The sequence below is a fragment of the Indicator indicator genome, chromosome 4 (assembly GCF_027791375.1).
Source record: "Indicator indicator isolate 239-I01 chromosome 4, UM_Iind_1.1, whole genome shotgun sequence".
NCBI lineage: Eukaryota > Metazoa > Chordata > Aves > Piciformes > Indicatoridae > Indicator > Indicator indicator.
This window is the reverse complement of record NC_072013.1, coordinates 45,609,208-45,628,876: the sequence shown is the minus strand read 5'-3', so window position 1 is coordinate 45,628,876 and position 19,669 is coordinate 45,609,208. Positions and strand designations below refer to the sequence as shown.

The window sequence follows — 19,669 nt, the reverse complement described above, 5'->3', positions numbered from 1 at the left end:
TCCACACCTCTGATTCTTCCTAAAGCTTATCAAAATTGTTAGCTCTATATCTCTGATTCTTCCCTGGGTCAAAACATCAGGCCTCAACAACCTCTGCTAGTCAACATACGTTACACTGCTAAATGCTTCAGGCACTATGTAAGATCTCCCAAAAGAATCAGGTGCTGATACATAAGGAAAGCTGAATACACAGAAGTGGTCTCTTTCTTCAGGGCAGCTGCCAAACTTGGCTGACACATCAAGCACAGAAAAACATTTGTTATCAGTCATCTAATCAGGATGTTCTCCATGCACTGGCAGGTGCAACACTTGGCATATCTGTGTCTTGGTTATTTAAAAATATTTTAAGATCAAGCTTAATGAAGGCTTGCCTTTTCCCCCCACCTTTTAATGACCAGTAAACCCACCATGTTGATGGTACTACTTATTTCATGTTTCATACAAGATTATTAACCTCCTCTTTTGCTTCTAAAGGCAAACATTCACTGGGATGTCATTTTCTCAACATTTTGTCTCCTCAGCAATAACCTGCCTTTCATTGAAAGCTCTACCATTAAACTTTTTCAGAAGTCCCTTTCTCTCCAAAGAAAGTGTTCCTTTAACAAGAACATAAGCTAAAACTCTGTAGCTATTTCCTTGAGGGGGAAAAGAAGTGCTTATTTTTATAAACACTGCAGTAAAAATACATATATTCTTCCAAAGCTAGTATCACTGCTTTTAGTAGTAACTAAATAAATATTCAAATAACACAAAAGCATGGCAGCTCTAAAGATGGCTTAAAATAAAAAGGACTGATGATTTTCAAACAAGCTAAAGATGGCTTAAGACACATTGTTAATGTCAAATGTGAAACTTCATTTGTATGTGAAAAGTCACTGTAGTGGCCAATTGCTGCACAGAAGTCAAATTTCTTCCAAAACATTTTGTAAGTTCAAGAATTGACAGTACAGTAGATGATACTTATATAAATTTATATGTTCCTCCCTCAAACCCTTAAGATGTATATCCAGCAAAGTTTCTGATATCAATACATGTTTCTATGAATTTACAAAATGCTTTTCACAGCACATTTAAAAATAAAATAAGAGCATTTTTACTACTGAAATACATGTCTCACTTGTATTGGGTCTGGTTTCGATGGACTTGATGATCTTGAAGGTCTTTTCCAACCTGGTTAATTCTGTGATTCTGTGGATGGATTGGATGGACTTAACTGATTTCATAACAGCTTGCATGGTACTGTGTTTTGCATTTTTTGCTAAAGCAGTGTGAAACATACACCATTGTTAACAGTGCTTGCACAGTATCAAGGCTTTTGCTTCCCATCAACTCTATCACTCCAGAGAGCAGCCTGCAGGTGGGCATGGAGAGGGGACAAAGCTGACCCCAACTGGCCAAAGGAATATTCCATACCGTATAACGTCATGCTCAGTAATAGAAACATGGATAAAGCAAGAAGGAGGGGTGTGATTTGGGTTCCAAAGCAGCTGTGGCTCAGACACTGGCTATTGGTATGCTGAGAGAGTTGGGGCTGTTCAGCCTGGAGAAAAGGTGGATCTGGAGAGACCTTATAGGAGCCTTCCAGGACCTGAAATGGGCCTGTTACAAGAAAGCCAGGAAGGGACTTTCTACAAGGGCTTGTAGTGATAGGATGAGAGGGAATGGCTTTACACTTGAGAAAGGTGAATTTAGACTAGAAATTAGGAAGAAATTCTTTACAGTGATGGTGATGAAACACTGGAACTGGTTGCCCAAGAAGGTCATGAATCTCCACTCCCCGGAGGTGTTCAACACCAGGTTGGATGGGGCATTAAGCAACCTGATCTAGTGGAAGGTATCTCTGCCCCTGCTATGAGAGTGGAACTAGATGATGCTCAAGGTCCCTTCCAATCCATACCATTCCATGCTTGTGAGAGGGAGGTGGAGAGAGACTAACTTCCCCCCCTTCTCATTCCTTTCCCTTTATTAAACTGTCTCATCTTGAACAGTGAGTTTTCTCACTTCTGCTCACCTGCCAGGGGTGGTATGCAAGCACACAGCTGTGCCAGTCCTCAGCTGCTAGCCAGGGCCAACCCACCACAGGACTGTTTTGCTTTTCTTCCTCCAGAGCACAAGGATGCTCATAGCTGTGATTTGTGTTTGCTTTTCAAAATCCACTGAAGCTGTAACAATTTGGAATACTATCAGCTCCCTTTCCAATGTGCAAGAAGTGCTTGGGTTTGAATGGCTGGAGTGCTACTACAGTTTGCTATGTACTGCATTAATAAAAATCCATAATTTCATTGTTGCAAACCACAAGCAAAGTGACCACTAATCTTTAAAACAAATAAAGCAAACCAAGTGATACCATTCCAGCAAAATTTAACTCAGTAAATTATTTTTTATAAATGCTTTCATGATCTCATCTTTAACCTCATTTCCTAACATCTGAATGCCAGTTTCACATGCATAAGCAACAGCAGGCACAAACATTTCCAAAGATTATTTCAGACTGCAGCCTAGCTCAGTATTCATATAGCCATCAGAGAAACCTGCAGGCTTTAAGAATGACTTCTTTTTTCTTTTGGGATATAAAGTACTTCACAGGAGTGTTACTGCACAGAAATATTAACCAGAGCAAGAACACCAGGGACCCACACCCTTCCTATTGTTTTGAAATGTAAACATTAAGTAATCTAGAATTTCAAATAAGACATGTAGGGTATATGTTATAGAGACTGTGTACCTGTTACTATCACAGAATAATCCTGATCTGGCAGATTTTTCATGTATATACTTCACTGGCACGAACACAACAAAAGCTTCCCCAGCAAGAACAAGTCCACTCTATCAGTCAGTTGAACTATGTAACACAGCACTGGGTTGAGGGTGTGGACACACACCGTGCAAAATGGGGAACACACAAGATTAGTTACTGCTGATTTGGAATTTATGAACTGCACTATTGAGCAAATTTCAATACTAAAAAAAAAAAAAATTCAAAATAATCGGCACTTAGCATTAGTGAGAAACAATAAAAAAACATCTCAAAACTTAAGTCTTACAGGGAAATTATTCTACTTTGTAAGTTTCTTCAGAGCTTCCTGCAGGCACTGTTTGGATGTTCACAACCAGGATCTGCCTACCCAACAAGTAGCTGACTCAGAAACAGACTGAAAAGGGAAATGAGCTCTCATACTTGCAGCACTCTTAGCACCTGTCTGGGCATTTCACCCAATTGTCTGCTTCCCATGAACACCACCAAACTGTCTCTGAGCATCTTTGCACATGGTCACTGCCTTCACTTGCACAGCTAATTCTAAACATCTAATTTTAAAACCACATTAACTTATTACACATGAATAAAGCATATTACAGATATGTTCTCAAGAAACCACTCCTGCCTTGCTCTCTGGATAGGGAAGCTGCCACTAGTCTCACCAGCCTGTTTAAGGCTGGCTGTTGGCACAGGGCTCCATCTACTGGTTTGTGATTCTGCACACCCAGGATACTCAGAAAGCATTGCTGGTTCAGAAGAAAACAGCGAACCTGATGTGTGCACTCACACATGCTAGGTGCAATCTTTTATTATCCTTCAATGTTTGAAAACTGTATCTCAAAAACTGTTCTAAAGAACCACCATTTTTCTGTAAGAAATATATGACCATACTCTCCCAATACAGATGTTAAGCCTTATTCTTCCTTCTCAAAGCAAGCAAATAAGCAAACACAGATAATGAGAAAAACTACTGATACTTGCCTAGTATCTGCACAGTTTAGGACATCAGAGAGGGTCGTCTTTTTCTTCAGAAGAAGGATATTCCTCAAATATACAGAAACAAAACCATTCCTCTATGAGACTGCCATCAGTTTTTATCAAGGGTATTTCTGCACTGCAGCAACTGCAGCTCATGCAGCTATAGTATGCCTAACTTCAAAACTGGTTACTGCTGTCATATGCAGTATTTCTCAAATTGAGAACCCTTGACTTACTAACCTCACTTTGACTTCAATTCATGTTTGACAGCAAAAAAAGAGGAGTATCTTTTCTTCCTTGGGACTCTCTGCGCCCATTGGCACAGAGCTCAGGCTGCAGTAGAGAACGCAGCAGTAGTGCTACCACTTCAGTGCAGCAGTTCAGGTATCTAACTGAGCTTGTTCTGGACAAGTTTTACTGTGGTGACTGTGAAGCAACAACTGTGAAATTAGCGCCTGCCCAAGCAGCAGCCACATTTAGGTGGCAAGGATCAACAAATGACTGACCATTTACCCCAATTCTGTTCTCCAAGGTATGTCTAGCAAGGTCAGCAGCTAACTTAAGACAGTGCAGGAAGAGAACAGTGACCTCCCTAAATCCTCTCAAATGCTTGCTTTTAAACACCTTGTCCTACACTCAACACCATGTTGACAGCAGCTAAGTGGGAGTCAGTACTGTCAGAGGCAATAGGGTTAGGATAAGATAATCATGGAAATACCTATATCCCTCACACTGCACCTATATGTGGGAAAACACGAGAATATTTTAGCCAGGAACACCTGGTAACAACCAACAGATGGTTGGAACAACAAGGCAGGAATGGAGAGAGGAGTAATAAAATCCAAGGCTGTATGGAGCATCTTATAAAGCATGGAGAATTGATGAACAAGGACACCAGTGAATTTATTGACACACCCCCACATCCCTCCACAGGGCTCAGCTTTCCCAATTTAGCTTGCTCCTTTAAAACAATAGTCAAAGAGACTAATGGACATCTCCTACAATGAACTTGTGTAACACCATGAATGAGAAGCAGAATCACAGAATGGTAGTGGTTGGAAGAGACCCCTGGAGGTCATATAGTCCAATCCCCCTGCTAGCATTTTCTTTAGCTTGAAAGAAAACCAAATTTAAAACTTCAAGGTATCTTTTTCACTTGCTAAATTGAAATTTTAATCAAGATGAATTTTAAAATACAATGGAGCAGAACTATTGGGTTGCTGATGTCCCTTTAAGGAGAAAATGCTGGCTACACTCAAGAAGGATATAGGTGTGGAACTACATCCTTTTTCATCATACATAGTCAGGTGCAGACAGAAAAGTTTAACTTCAAGATTCCTGTGGTCTAATGAAAATAAATACCATTACAAACAGATCCAAGAATACAGACTTATTAAATACTGTTTGGTTTTCTCCAGATATAGAGCATGGGAATGGAGGCATTTAACTACTTTAAGACTAATTTTTTGTTCTATCTTCAATTGTTTACACTGTCAGTAAGCTCATGATATCCTGACAGCTACCAAAGGAAAACAACAATAAAAAATGTGGGAAAAAGGGAACTAACATCTATGAAAATAGATTTAAATTGATTCCAGAGTATTTGACTGCCCAACTCTGCTTACACTAAGCAAATGAATGCCTATATTACTACCTGTATCACTAATCTAGTAGTATCTGTAATAAAAATTAAAAAACAGAAAACATTTCTGTTGTCCTGTAGTGACAAGATGAGGGGCAATGGCTTCAAACTAGAGAAAAGCACACTTAGATTGGATATTAGGAACAGGTTCTTTACTATGAGGGTGGTAGAACACTGGAACAGGTTGCCCAGGGAGGTAGTTAGGGCTCCACCCCTGGAGATATTCAAAGCGGGGCTTGACACAGCTCTGGGCAGCCTGATCTAGTTGAGGACGCCCCTGCTTACTGCAGAGGGGTTTGGACTAGATGACCTTTGGAGGTCCCTTCCAACCCAGACCATTCTAGGATTTAAATATATTTAACCTTGCATATTAAAATCTGAAACAATGCACAGTAATATTTTTAACAGTGTAAATACTCTGCAAAAAAGGAGAAATATTTTAATATTTTCATTCCCTACATATCAACTGCCATGCCTTGGAGAGTTCCAGTCCCTTTCCCCAAGCCAATCTAAGCTTAGTATCATTCATCTGCTAAATCTGCAACTAATGACAATTTCTAGTTCTGGTCCCACCAAGAGTAATTCATATACACACATCCAACTGTGATGCAATTCTTCAGCACTAAATACTTGCTTTACAAGTTAACATTTTTATTTCTAAGCTAAATACAAGTCAACATAAATTATTATATTGGCACATTTGAAAAACACCATTAAAAATTGAGTCTGTTTGCTTTAGGTACAGCAATCTTTGATCCCATGTTAAATTCTCTTACAGCAGAGCATCACAACATTTTCGGCACAGTTCTGATTCATTCCACAAACTCTGAGGGGAACTGCCACCCCCTCCCTTCAAAGACCTAATCAATGACCAAGCATTTTAATCCTTCTTTGTCCTAATACTACATTACTGAAGCAGATTAGATTTTTCTAATTTATTTCACACTTAACATTTAAATTAGCACATAGCTAGCTGGAATATTACTATTTAAATGAACGTATAACTTAAAGATCAAATTCTGTCTTCAATAGATTTACATAAAAGGACAGAAAGGATAACATTTGTCTACCAGCATGTTATGTGAATCTCCTTAACTCAATTTACTATGGATTTCACGGTGCAAAAATTAATGCCCTCCAGGAGCTGAATTCATTACCAATTATTTCTTCCAAGCCTGCAGTGTAATCCCACACTGCTGTGACCGATGGAAGTTTCACTTACAGAGAAGTTGGATCTGTTCCTTGGTTTGCTACTCTAGCAAGTGACACTGAGCAAAATAACACTACAGGTTTTAATAAGGAAAAGATAGTATGAGCCAGTTTTAGTATTTCTTCCCCTGCTAAAACTGAGAGCAATATATTGATGATAATTTTAACTACCTATAAAGTCACCAACAGAAATATATGTCTGTTTCAAAATGAATTTCTAGAATACATTTCAACGACAATAATGGCAAATAGCCTACGGAGTTGCTCTCTGACCCTGCTCAGCCCTTCATCCCTCTCCCTATCCCAGAACCCAAGGAAAAAATCCCTGCAAGTCATCTGGCATATGATCTGACGCATCCCACTGAACTTGCAGCACGTGTACAAATAGCCTTCTACTGGGCACTCACCCCAATAAATTCCTTTACATATCTGCAACAAAAAAGCTCTGGTGATTAAAAAAAAAGAAAAAAAGGAAAGAAACCCAGCTGTACACATATTCCTGTAGCAAACATAATGTTGACTACAGGTCACAGATGCCACAACTCTAGCTTTCAAAATAGAAAAAACACTTCCAAAATAATTCACTGAACTACTGAGTTTTAATTCCTCTGAAAAGCACGAAATAAATCTGACAACAAATTTGACAAGGCCAAGTATAATAGTGCACAGTAAATACAACAGGCTGTTCTCATCTGTAGTTGATGTTCAGTAACATTAAGTGGAAACCCATAAGCAACACATACTGCATTATGATAAACTCAGTGCCAGTGGACAGCTAAGTGATCATGTTTCTGTTACTTGTAGTTGGGACAGATAAGCAGTGCTTGTTTCACATTTTATACAGAAAGGCTGGGAAAAAAAATCTATTTATTTAAGAGAGAAGTATTTTAAAACACATTGATTCACTGATATTAAGATAATCAAAAAACAATCCCAGCAATATTTCATATCATGGTAGGTTGACCCTGTCTGGACACTAGGTGCCTACCAAAGCTGCTCTATCACTTCCCATCCTCAGCTGGGCAGAAGAAGAGAAAAACAAAGGCTCATGGGTTGCAATGACAGCAAGGAGAGATCATTCATCAATACCACGACTGGCAAAACAGATTTGACTTGGGGAAATTAGTTTAATTTACTAATATACCAGAATAGGAAAATGAGAAATAAACCCAAATCTTAACAACATTATCCTTCTCCTACTCCTCTCTTCTTCATGAGCTTGCCTTCCAATTTTCCTCTACCTCCTCACCCTGAGTGGCACAGGGAAACAGGGAACAGGGGCTGCAGTTGGTTCATCACACATTGTCTCTGCTGCTCCTTCCTCCTTGGAAGAATGACTCCTCATACTCATCCTCTGCTCCAGAACAGGGGCCCTCCCACAGGAGACAGTTATCCATGAACATCTCCAATGTGAGATGGGCTACAGTTCTCCAAAAACTGCTCCAGTGCAGGTCCTTTCCATGGGCTGTAGTCCTTCAGGAACAGACCGCTCCAGTGTGGGTCCCCTAGAGGGTCACAGGTCCTGTCAAGAGCCTGCTCCACCATGGGCTTCCCACAGGGTTACAGCCTCCTTCGGGCACATCCACTTGCTCGGGTGTGGGGTTCTCCACAAGCTCCAGGGAGATATGTGATCTACCATCAACCTCCATGGGCTGCAGGAAGACAGCCTGCCTCACTGTGGTCTTCACCACAGGCTGCAGGGTAATCTCTGCTCTGGCTCGTGGAGCATCTCCTCCCCCTCCTTCTTTACTGATCTTTGTGTCTGCAGAGTTGTTCCTTTTACCTACTCACTCCTCTCTCCAGTTGGCATTGCATGGATTTCTTTTTTTTACCTCTTCTTACATCTTGGAGTGGGCTGCCATTGATTCTATATGACATAGGGGAAGCTTCTACCAGCTGCTCACAGAAGCCACCCCTGTAGCCCCCCAGCTACCAAAACTTTGTCACAGAAACCCCCATATACATGTAAAATAATTTCAACATTCTAATACATAGTATTATTTAATATACCAAAAGCCACCACTCTGCAGAAACTGCCAGTTTGCATTTCAACCTGTCCTTAACAGACAGAAGACCGTATCAAGAAACACCATGAGAAAGAGAAGCTGGCTGCTAGCGTTCCTGTACCATGGCTCATGAGGCTAGCAGGCAGCACAACAACCATCCTACCACTTAAGCTGGTGGCTCAAAGCAGCAGAATGTAATATTAAATCAGGATACAGGCTGATGCTTTCCATAGCTGTATCTATCCTATGAAAAAGGGTTCAACACTATTTCTCTTATCCCTTCAAAACTATTTTATTTTAAAATGAAAAGGCAAAAACCTGCAATAATACTTTCAGGAGTACCTGCCAGTTCCATCTGTAGTTCAATCTGTTAATAGACTGCAGTGCATATGGGCCAGTTGTTTGGTTTAGAATGTGGCAGTTTTAGGCTGTGCCTAGGAAGTAAGTTTCAAAATATCTGCTGCCCAAAGATGTAAAGTGAAAATGCCTCCGCATAGACTTGAGAGATCTGCACTAAAGTGAACATCAAGTGAGATCAGCGATTCATGGCTTAAAATCATTCTACGATCTGCGCGCTGCCATCAATGTGCCATTTTGCCTTATGTCTAACGGACTAAAAACATTAGGAGGTGGTAGCAAAAAGATTCATTAGGATCTCTCTCAAGTTCACCTGAGTGATTTTACACAAAACTGATAATCAGGCAGGTCATTCCGCCCCTCCACCCTCAGCTCATGTGTATCTTCTTGCTTTCAATTCTAGTGAATAATTTAACGACTCTTTCCACACAGAATTACCAAGCCTGTATTTTCTCTCTCCCTCTAATGCTTCCATGCAAGCTCTGAAAACTTCCTTACACTTTTACAAACATAGGCACCCTCAAAAACTAAAAACCCCACTAACTGCACAAAGACAGATCTGGACCACAGGGCGTCAGCACTGTACTCCTATTTCTGCCAGTAACACAATGTATTGAGTTTGTCTTGCTGCAAGAGAAATAGTAAACTGGACAACTGCGTCGTTTCTTACTGTTCAAGCAAAGAGTAACACCAGGATAGTGCATTTCTAATGTAGCATCATCTAGAATGACTTCCAACAAGCACAGAGTAAAATGCAAAGAACAAAAGTAACATTTCCTTCTCCAAAACAGACAAACTAATAATTAACAGGGAAATCAGGTGAGTATAGAAACAAAACAAAGGGGAAGAAATCTAATTATTTAATCACATTAAAACTAGGGCACAGATCTTTAAAATTTCATTAGCTACCCACTACTATTGGACAGAGTAGTCTCCATTACAAACTGTAATGGAAATCAGGCTCTAAAGAGTTTGCAGTATCACTATATGAAAACCTGTAATAACTACAAAAAGGGTATATACATCTAAGACAGTATATAATCTCCTTGACTACAAGATCTACCAGTTTGGTTTGAGCCTTATCCCTCTAAACATTCAGAAGAAATTTGAGAAAGCATCTAATCTATTGAAGAAATAGCCAGGAGAGAAAATGGATATTCTGTTACTTTAAGTCCTTTGGACAGGCAGATTTACCAAGTCTTGCTGATAAAGCTGTCACTACAAGTAATGAGATGTAGCAGTGACCGCCTAACTTCAAAACTCCACCTCATTTCCCCAAAACTTGCAGCAGATGTCCCTACTTTTTCAAGTCCTGTATAGACTTTTACTTTCAGTCTTTCTCACGAATTTCCATACTGCAAAACAGAACTACAGTAACTTCTCCTTTGCCAGCCAGGCAAGACAAATTTAGCATTTTCAACATCCTGAAATCAGTGCTGATCCCTGTACTGGTGACAGGCAGAAGAGCTTGTAGGCATTGTGCTGGTGGCACATCACTGGTATATACAGCTCAGTATCAAACACCTCATACAGCTGAAAGACATTGTTGTGAAGGAGTACATTTTGCGTTCTTAAAGGAAAAAGAAAACAAAACTAGAACTACTACATAGCACGGCATGTTTACTTTAACTGTTATAACTTGGTTTAACTCTTGCCAAACCTCACAAGGTATTTCAGTTAGTGCCATAATATGTTTCAATAAGCAAATATCCCAAAACAGGTGGTTTCAGGTTGAATGAAAGTTGTGTATTTCCAGAGTAAAATTATCCAACAACAGATACTCAAGGACATCCCTAGGACCCACGGGTCCCACGACCTCCAGAATTTACAGGTCTGGGATCGCTAAGCCAGAAGCACATTGCTGTGGTTAACCATTTTTTCTCCCACGACTAAAGCACTACAACTAGAAGGCTGTTCTAACAGTAGTTAGAACTCACTGAAATACTAAAAAAAGATACTATGCCACTGTAGGGCGCTCTGAATTCCCAAACTCAGCATGAGCAAATTCCTGCAGACCCCAGCTCAAATCAATTCAACTTCCTGAAGCTGTACCTAGACTCAGCTGTTGCAAACATTGGAGAATGTTTTCTGTCACATAAAACAGGCCTCCGGGTACACATACTAAATGTTTTTCCTCCAAACTGTCCACATAGATAAACTGTAGCTTTTTTCTGTAAACAAAACAGACCTTCACAATACAATCAAGAAAACAGATTCATTCAGGTTGGAAAAGACCCTTGCGATCATCAGGGCCAACCATTAACCCTATTCTACCAAATTCACCACTAAAGGAGCCGAGGTACACAACTCATTGGAACCTTCTAAGGAGCTTCTTTTAAAGTTCAAAAAAGTACATGTTAAAAAAAAGTACAAAGTGCAAACTTTATTTTAGCAAGTTCTTGTTTTGTTGGGGCCTTTCTGTTGCTGTTTTGGGTTCGGGTGTTTGTTTGTTCTCTTTTTAAATGTTACCACTCCTCTAAGTACCCTCCACAGTTTGTTCAAGCTTGACACTAAAGATCCTGCATTGACCTCCTGAGTTTGTTTGGAACAGGTTTCACCTCAGATTCTCTGAATTACCTTCTCAGCACTGCTCGCCCTCCCGGGAGGCGGCAGCCTGTCCGTCCCTTCCCTCCCCTCTGAGCCGACAGCCTCTCAAACTCAAACTCGCGCATCCCCGCACGGGATACTTCCTCTCTCCAGCTGCAGAGCGGGTGGCAGGTCGGGCAAGCCGGGGTCGCCCAGCGGCCACGGGGCGTGGGGGAGGTGAAGGCAACCCAGCCAAGGGGCGTCGACGGGGATGTCTGCCACGACCCACGCAACCGGCAAGTGGAGCAAGGGCCCGAAGGTGGCGGAGCAGGCCGGGCGGTGGCTCGGCCCGGCTCCAGAGGCGGGCGAGGGGAAGAGGCCGGACAGGGCCGCTTCCCGTAGAGGCGCGAAGGGCAAAGCAGCCCCTACAGAAGCCGCCTTGACGGGACGGGACGCCGCTGCGCAGCCTCGACGCAGGAGACAGGGGAAGTTCAAACCCGAGCTCTGCGGGACAGCCACAGCCTCGCTAGGCTACAGCCGCTGAGGGAAGCGCCCCGCCAGCCCGTTACCTGCGCGCTCCTCCCCGCTGCCGGCGTGCGGTCGCCCCGCGCCGCGCCTCCACAACAAAGCCTGCGATCAGGCGGAGCCTCCGGCCGGGGCGGGGACGAGGCAGGAGCGCGCAGCGACGGGGCCGCGGCCGCTGGGCTGGGCCTCGGGGGTGGCGCCGCCCTGCGGGCGGGAGACGCGGTGCAAGGCCAGGCGCGGCGGGGACAAGCAGGAGGCCCCGGCGGTCTGAGCCTTGTTCGTGGCTGCCCCTGGCACGGGTGATGGGGCTGCCTGCCGTCCCCCTGCACATGCAAAAGTTGTTCCCGTTCTGGAAGGATAGCACTGGAGGTCTGCCCAGGCTGGCTAGGAACGGTGTTCCCTATTAAGGAATACGGTAATTACAAACAGAAAGAAGCCCTGCCAGGACTATTAAAGAGGAGAGAGTTGTGGCACACATATGCTGGTTTGGGAAGGGGCCAAATGTAAATGGCATTAAACACAATGGGAAGGTTGCCCTTTGCAGAGGGTTTGGGAGGGGTGGATGAAGAATCAGAGAGATGTGCCATGTATAAAAGAGATAGTGGGAGAATTTAACTGTGTTGAGGTAAGTAGATTTGGGGTTTGGTTACTGTGAGACAAACTTCATTGTTTCCTAACAGTAGCAGAGTTTATTTTTTTAAGGAGCAGGTGTTACACAAGTCTATAAACATATCTCTGTGTGAACTGTATGCCCTCTGAACAATTTATTCTTTTTTTTTTCACATAAACCTTTTTGTCTCAGTGATACCTTCTGCAGAAACCAAATCTGTCTAGTTTCTCCACCCTCTGATGAACTCCAAATTCTCCTTACTGTTAAACTTCTGCAGCAAGTTCACCTTAACACTACACTTGCTATTTGTTTCAAAGAGAACATTGTTCAAGGAGACCCACACCTCTGGAACAAAAAAGTAGTTATGTTTCAGCATCTGCCTTTTGATGATACGGAACACTGGAGACTTGATGATCTTGCTGTATTTATTGAGCAGCAGTCTTAAAGAGCCTAAACCAAGGGAATGAAGGCAAATATTAATGAAACATTGAAGGTGAGATTTTAATTACTTAAAGGTCAGCACATTCAAAGTTTTATTAATTTAAGGGAGTTATTCTGTACTTCCACAGCAATCCTCACACTACTCTTACATAGATCAAAGAAATTACTGTTTATTTGCTGATACATGGAAATTATATAACTGAATATTATACTTGAATATTATTCCTTTATGCAAATAGAGTCTCAGCCTTTTAACATTTTATTAACATTTCTCTGTATATTTTTTTTGCTATATAATTTTCAGTACCAATAAACCCATTTTTCCTAATCTCTGTCTAGATTACAAAAGGCCACATTTCCTTTCAAGCTTGGAACCTTCAGCTATACAAAAACACTTGGAGACACTCTGCAAACTAAGTATCTGAAGATCATTATCACTTCATGATAATACTTTCCCAAAGATACCTTTATAAACTCTTAGCTTCCAAGTACTATGGTGCCTGAAATCTGTTATCAAAACAAAAAAAAGTGTTAGGAAAGGTTTGAGAAATAATTCCCAGAAAAGCCTGTGAGAGGGATGAAAGCTCTATAATTTCAGAACCTTGTGCACAAACCCCAGTGGTAGGCAGTTCAAGGCAAAAAAAATCTTTAAAACTACATGTTCATATCCCAGAGCTTTTACTAGAACAGTCAGAGATGCAGCAGGGAATATAAAAAAACATCTGCAATACTGCTTCTGCTCCCAACTTTTGCAGGCTCCAAATCCATAGAAACATTTAGCTATTCAGTTGTTGATGACGTGCTTACACTGTAGTTCGTTTACCTTAGTGCCTTTTTAATTTGGCTCTAAGTCAAAAAGAGTATGTCTGTACTAGTAAGCAGAAAGGATCTGTGCCCATTCTTCTACCCCTGAGAACAAATGTCCTTGTGTGTTCTGCAAAATTGTCTTACCCTTCAGTGGTGCTGGCGCTGGGGATGTACCCATGCTGTCCCTCATGTCGTACTCTGGTGTCTTCTGGAAAAGCACAATTTGTTCTTGGCACTGGCTGCGTCCTCGCACTCAAGCCCATGCCCTGGCACTGCTTCATTGACTAAGATGGGCTAATAGGTCTGTATTGCGTATGCAATAGCCACTCTCCAAGTGACAAAATACCCCTGTCCTTGCACACTGAAGAGCCCGCCACAGCGGGAGCCCCGCCCGGCCTTGCCGCAGCCCCCACCCGGCAGATAACCGCGGCTCCCGCCTCCCCCGGCTCTTCCCCACCCGCCTAGCGCGGAGTTTGCCCCGGTTCGATCAGCCGCTCTCCAGGCGCCGGCTAGCTCTCGCCGCGGGGCGAGCGAGGATGGCTCGCAAACCCGCGGGCTTTCTGCAGGAGGCCTCTCACCAAATCGTCGCCGGAGGCTCGGCGGGTAAGTGGGCGCTCTCCTCCTGGGTGAGGAGGGTTCGCCCGTCCTTCCCCGGCGCTCCGCCAAGCTGACGTGATGGCAGTAGCACCGCCACCCTCTCGCCACTCTCAAGGCAGGAGAGAGGCGACGGAGAGCAGCCCGGCTCAGAAACGGCTCCTCCCCCACCGGGTGGCACAGCCGGGCCGCCGAGGCTGCCGGGTGCCCGGGGGTCCCGGGAGCGGCGCGGCCGGGCCGTTGCGGTAATTCTTGTAACAGTACTCGGCCATGCGGGGGGCCGAGGGGGCACTTCCGCGGGTCTGCGGTGTATCTCCGTTACACACACCCCACAGCCCCTCGGGTGATAAGGGCGGCAGGCGGGCCCCCTTCAACGGCAACAGCCAGCGATGTCACTTCGTAAGCTTTTCCGGTGGGTGGTACTTGGCTTTTCCCTGCTCGAGGTGGGCTCGGTGCCTTGTACGACCGTGCTTGCTGCGAGTCCACGGAACCTGTCAGCGATGCGGGGCAGCGGGACAGCTTCGTTCCGCTTCTAGGACGCATTCCCTGGGACACTCTCCGTGACTGCCTTAAGAGAAACCGATGCACGGCTACAGTGTTTCTGTGCTTTATTAATAATTTTAGGAATGCCGGAGTTACCGGTTAATCACATCGTTTGTACTTCAGACTCTGAACGTGAAAACCGTATGCCTCTGTTCAGCAATGAAAGCATTGCTGGTTAATTTCTTCCGTTTGTTTTCCTTAAACAGGAATGAAACTGAAATAATTGTCACTGTGCAGTGTAGAGAGCTGTGTATTCTGCTCTGTGTATATGTAAATGCTGTTAGCATTTCATCTAAGTAGTGTGGTTTTAAGTATTCTGTAGTGTCTCTTTTAGGGTCCAAATGCTGTTTATCCTGGTATGTTTTAACTGGAAGAGGAAAGCTACATGGTGCTGTTGCCATGTGTTACATAATGCTTCAGTATAATGTGCACAAGCAGTTCTCTTGTGGGTGAGTCCAGTGTGGCTGTGTCACTACATGTGAGCTGGTGTCCCATTCTCTCTAATTCCCTTGCTGCCTGTAAATCCACTTTTATGCATTCCTACATTTGAGCACTTCCTTTTCATGCTAGTCACTTTGCATGTCCTTTGTTCCCAGCCTCCTGCTTTGACACTGAGGGGTGCAACAGATGCAATAGAAGTGGAGAGTCTGCTGTCTTGCCCTTCTGCTGTATTGTACAAGTCTGTTTGTCTAGCTCTTCTGCAGCCATGGAAATCCTAAATCTTTTTAAGATTCTGCTTGGTACCATCCCCCTTTCAATAGGATTGAAAAGTTTAATCCATACTAGTCTGTTGAGGGCCGCTCCTACCTGGAGGGATGCTGAGGTGTTTTGCCATCAGATGTTTTGCAAGATGACAAATTTATCTCCCCATGGCAGTGGGCTTGTGCCTTAGTGTTTCAGGTTGGCCTTACTCTTTTATCTTCCTGTCCCCTACCAGTAGCCTGTTTTCTTTACAGGATCTCTTTGCTCACAGAAAAACAGACAGTTTGGCTGACACCCTGGAAAGAAAATTGTCATTTAGATAACAATGAAGTTTTAAAGATGGCCTAGAATAGGGGAAAAGGTGTATTTGAGGGTACTGAAAAGACAGCGTGAAAACTATTTGCTGATCTCATAGGCTTATATGTTAAGGCAAGAGAATTCTCAATTCAAGAAGAAAACTTATCTGCACCTACAACTTTTGAAGGTATGAGGTAGGAAGCCTGCTGAATCTAGTCCAGAAGCATACTGTTAAAAGGTGCTTGGATTGTTTTGCATAGTCTCCTGTTGGGCAAGCAGGTTTCTTAGCTCCATCACTAGCCTTAAACATGTACAGAAATTTATACTCATTGGCTTTGAGATAAACCAGTAAGGACTGTTCTCTAGGTCTGAATAAAACTAAAATGGTACTAGAGGTCCCATTGGTAAACATAGCTCAAAGTGGGAGTTCTAAGGCATTAGAGGGAAATGGCTCAAACTTGCAAACTTGCTTGACAGATGTTTAAAACTCAATGGTGTTTTTCTGGGTAATTTATAGAGAAGATTGAAGAGAAAAGCTGTAACTTTAAGGCATTCAGTTTTAAGGTTAAATTTCTCAAGCAGCTGTGCATCCACCATAGAAAAGGTGGAGGCAGGAAGGAAACGGTGGAGAGCATGTGTTGTTGAGAGTGTACTTAAATATTTGATTCTATTGATTGATTTGGCTGCCTGACCTTAGCTTCCAAGTATCACTTTAGACACTCCATATTGCCTCTGCCTGCCTCTGCAGAAGGACATAGGGCTCTTGTACTATTTTGTCATGTTTACTAGCCTCATGTGAATGTCACTGATATCCTAGAACTAATTATTAGATATTTAAGAAGTTCTGATCATCTTAACTCATACAGTTAAGCAAAAGGAATGTGTGAAGCTGCTTCTGAGAAAGATGCTGTCAGCTGTTGTCTTTGTCAAAACAATGATATGAAAGTAATGTAGTTGGGGAACGAACTGCACAGCAGAGTAGGTGTAATCGAGAGGTCAGAAATACTGTCTGCATAAGTAAAATGAGAGGATACTTAGCATCTGCTTGTCTGATGCAAAAGGATCTGATAAGAAGTGATTCTGCCAGGTCGAGTGGAAAATGATTAAAGATAAGCCTAAGCTGTCAGAACAGGAAGAAAGGGATTTTTTAAGCTTTATAGAAGATGACAAGACTTGTTCATGGACTTAATAAAGATAGGGGAAGTGGGAAGAAAGAAATCAGGCATGACCCCTAGTCTACAGGACTGATGAAACTGAAGATACTGGCCTGCTGAATGAAGGAGAAATGAAAGTATTCACTATCCTAAAGATTTAAACATACCATTCACTGGCTGAGGCATTTCTAAGTTAAAGATAAACTTGCATGGCTCTCTGCTGTAATTCAGGGATAGAACTCAAGCATGACAGGGCCTCATGTGTACTCCATGTCTGTGGCAAGGGGTGCATCATCTGAATGGCTTGTAATTTAACTTTGTACTGAATTGAAAGCTCTGCTTCCTGAGGGGCACCTCCATCTTAAATATGAACATACTCTGCCTTGGCTTGTGCTCTTTCTGCTGGCATTCAGTTTGTTCCTGTCTTTCAGACTCCCAAATGAAGGTTAACAGCATAATTGAAAGTACTTGGTTCTGTTGGCTTGCCTGGGTGTGTGACAATAGTAAGGACTGAAATGTAATTGGGACACTTTGTTAGTAAGATTGGTTCCTTCTAGTACAGTGAACTGCAGCCATACTCCTTTTCTCTAGTGGTTAATCAGTAAACTAAAGCATGTGTGGAATTTACAGGAAAAAAATAAACAGAAAATAAACTCTAAACTGTAAGAATCACTGTGAAAAGAACAACTTGGGCTTCTCTGATTTCCTTAAATTTATAGCAATTCTTCAAAAGGCTGTTTGAGAAGTCCGGAGTTCAAGTTACAGGAAGAATTGTTTCTCCAATTCACAAGGATTAAAAAAGGTTTTTTGTCTGCCTACATGGAAAACACAGAAGTTAAAAATAATAGGGTTGCATACAAAGTTAACAGAGATCTCTTTCTTCATGGAGGAGAACTGAATACTGCAAAATATGTTGTGTGATGCCCAAGTCAATTTGCCACGACATCCTTGTAACAATCTTGGTTCACTTTGAATGATGAAGTGCAAATGTCATCAATAAACAACTGTACAGAGGACCTGTGGCTGAGTAAAGGGAAATGGCTGAATATAGATACACTAAAGGTTTTAGGATGCTGCTGTTTGGTGGAGGCATGTTCTTGCTTTTTAATAACAAAAGGCTGCAGATGGAGACATTAAGCCAAAAATACAGTAACATAATTTCATTTACATTTAGTTTGTAACTTCAAAATTTAAAATATTTATGTTAAAATTTTGAAGAGTTTAATGTATGTAGTAGGTGATAAATACAAAGATGATACGTTTAAAAAAACCTGTAATATTGAAGACATCTTTAAGTAACTTTTCTTCTGTAATTCAGTGTGTTTCTTTTCCTATTTCAATTTAATAAATGAACATGAACTGTTTGTTCTCATTACAAAATGAATAAGGGAAAGTCAGTAGAAAATTGAAGAATAATAAAACCCCTGCAACAATAACAACCAAACCCCCACAGTATCACAGTAACACAGTATATCAGAGGCTGGAAGGGACCTCCAGAGATCATTGAGTACAACCCCCCTGCCAGAGCAGGATCACTTAGGGTAGTCCACACAGGAATGCATCCAGCTGGCTTTGGAAAGTCTCCAGAGAAGGAGATTCCACAACCCCATGGGCAGCCTGTTCCAGTGCTCTGTCACCCTCACTGTAAAGAACTTTCTCCTCCTGTTGAGGTGAAATCTTCTATGTTCAAGTTTGAACCCATTGTTCCTTGTCTTATCACTGTGAACCATCAAAAAGAGCCTGGCCCCCTCCACTTCACACCCTACCCCTCAGATATTTATAGACATTGATCAGATCCCCTCTCAGTCTTCTCAAGACTAAACAGCCCCAGGGCTCTCAGTCTCTCTTCATAGGAGAGATACTCAAGTCCCCTAATCATCCTCATGGCTCTCTGTTGGATTCTCTCCAACAGGTCTCTGTCAGATTCTCTCCAGCAGGTCTCTGTCTGTCTTAACTGGGGAGCCCAAAACTGGACACAGTATTCCAGGTGTGGTCTCACCAGGGCACAGTAGAGACACAGAAGAACCTCCCTAGACCTGTTGGACACATCCTTCTTGATGCATCCCAGGATCCCATTGGCTCTTTTGGCCACAAGAGCATATTGTTGTTCCATGGAGAACTTGCTGTCCACCAGCCTTCCAAGGTCTTTCTCTGTGGAGCTGCTTTCCAGGAGGGCAGCCCCTAACCTGTACTGGTGCCTGTTGTTGTTTCTCCCCACATGTATGACCTTGCACTTGTCCTTATTGAAGTTCATGAGGTTTGCCTGCATGCAGCTCTCCAGCCTGTCCAGGTCATGTTGGACCCACAAAACCCCCAGGCAAAAAACCATAATGAGAATAACTAGAACTGCTTCCCCCCACTTCCTTCTTTAAATTTTCATGATACAACAGCATTTCTGGACTTCTTCACTTAGATTTTTTTTTTTTTATGGAAAGAGGTTTCCAGCTGCATTGAAATCTAATAGGATTTGGAAGTCTAATTCTCTTAATCACCTTTGAAGATCCAAACCTTCTCCTTTGA

The 19,669-nt window shown here is 42.6% G+C and overlaps 2 protein-coding genes across 2 annotated transcripts in view; one reads left to right on the top strand and one right to left on the bottom strand.

Moving 5' to 3' along the window:
• The window catches only part of MIPOL1 (mirror-image polydactyly 1), a 201,385-nt gene extending 189,763 nt beyond the window's left edge, over positions 1–11,622 (bottom strand). Inside the window, exon 1 of the mRNA XM_054400707.1 lies at positions 11,528–11,622. Coding sequence (XP_054256682.1) covers positions 11,528–11,622 — 95 coding nt within the window. The remainder of the gene's footprint in view (positions 1–11,527) is intronic.
• A 2,773-nt stretch (positions 11,623–14,395) lies between these two features.
• SLC25A21 (solute carrier family 25 member 21) overlaps positions 14,396–19,669 on the top strand; it is a 257,777-nt gene continuing 252,503 nt past the window's right edge. The window contains exon 1 of the mRNA XM_054400575.1: positions 14,396–14,462. Within this exon, the coding sequence (XP_054256550.1) occupies positions 14,396–14,462 (67 nt within the window). The remainder of the gene's footprint in view (positions 14,463–19,669) is intronic.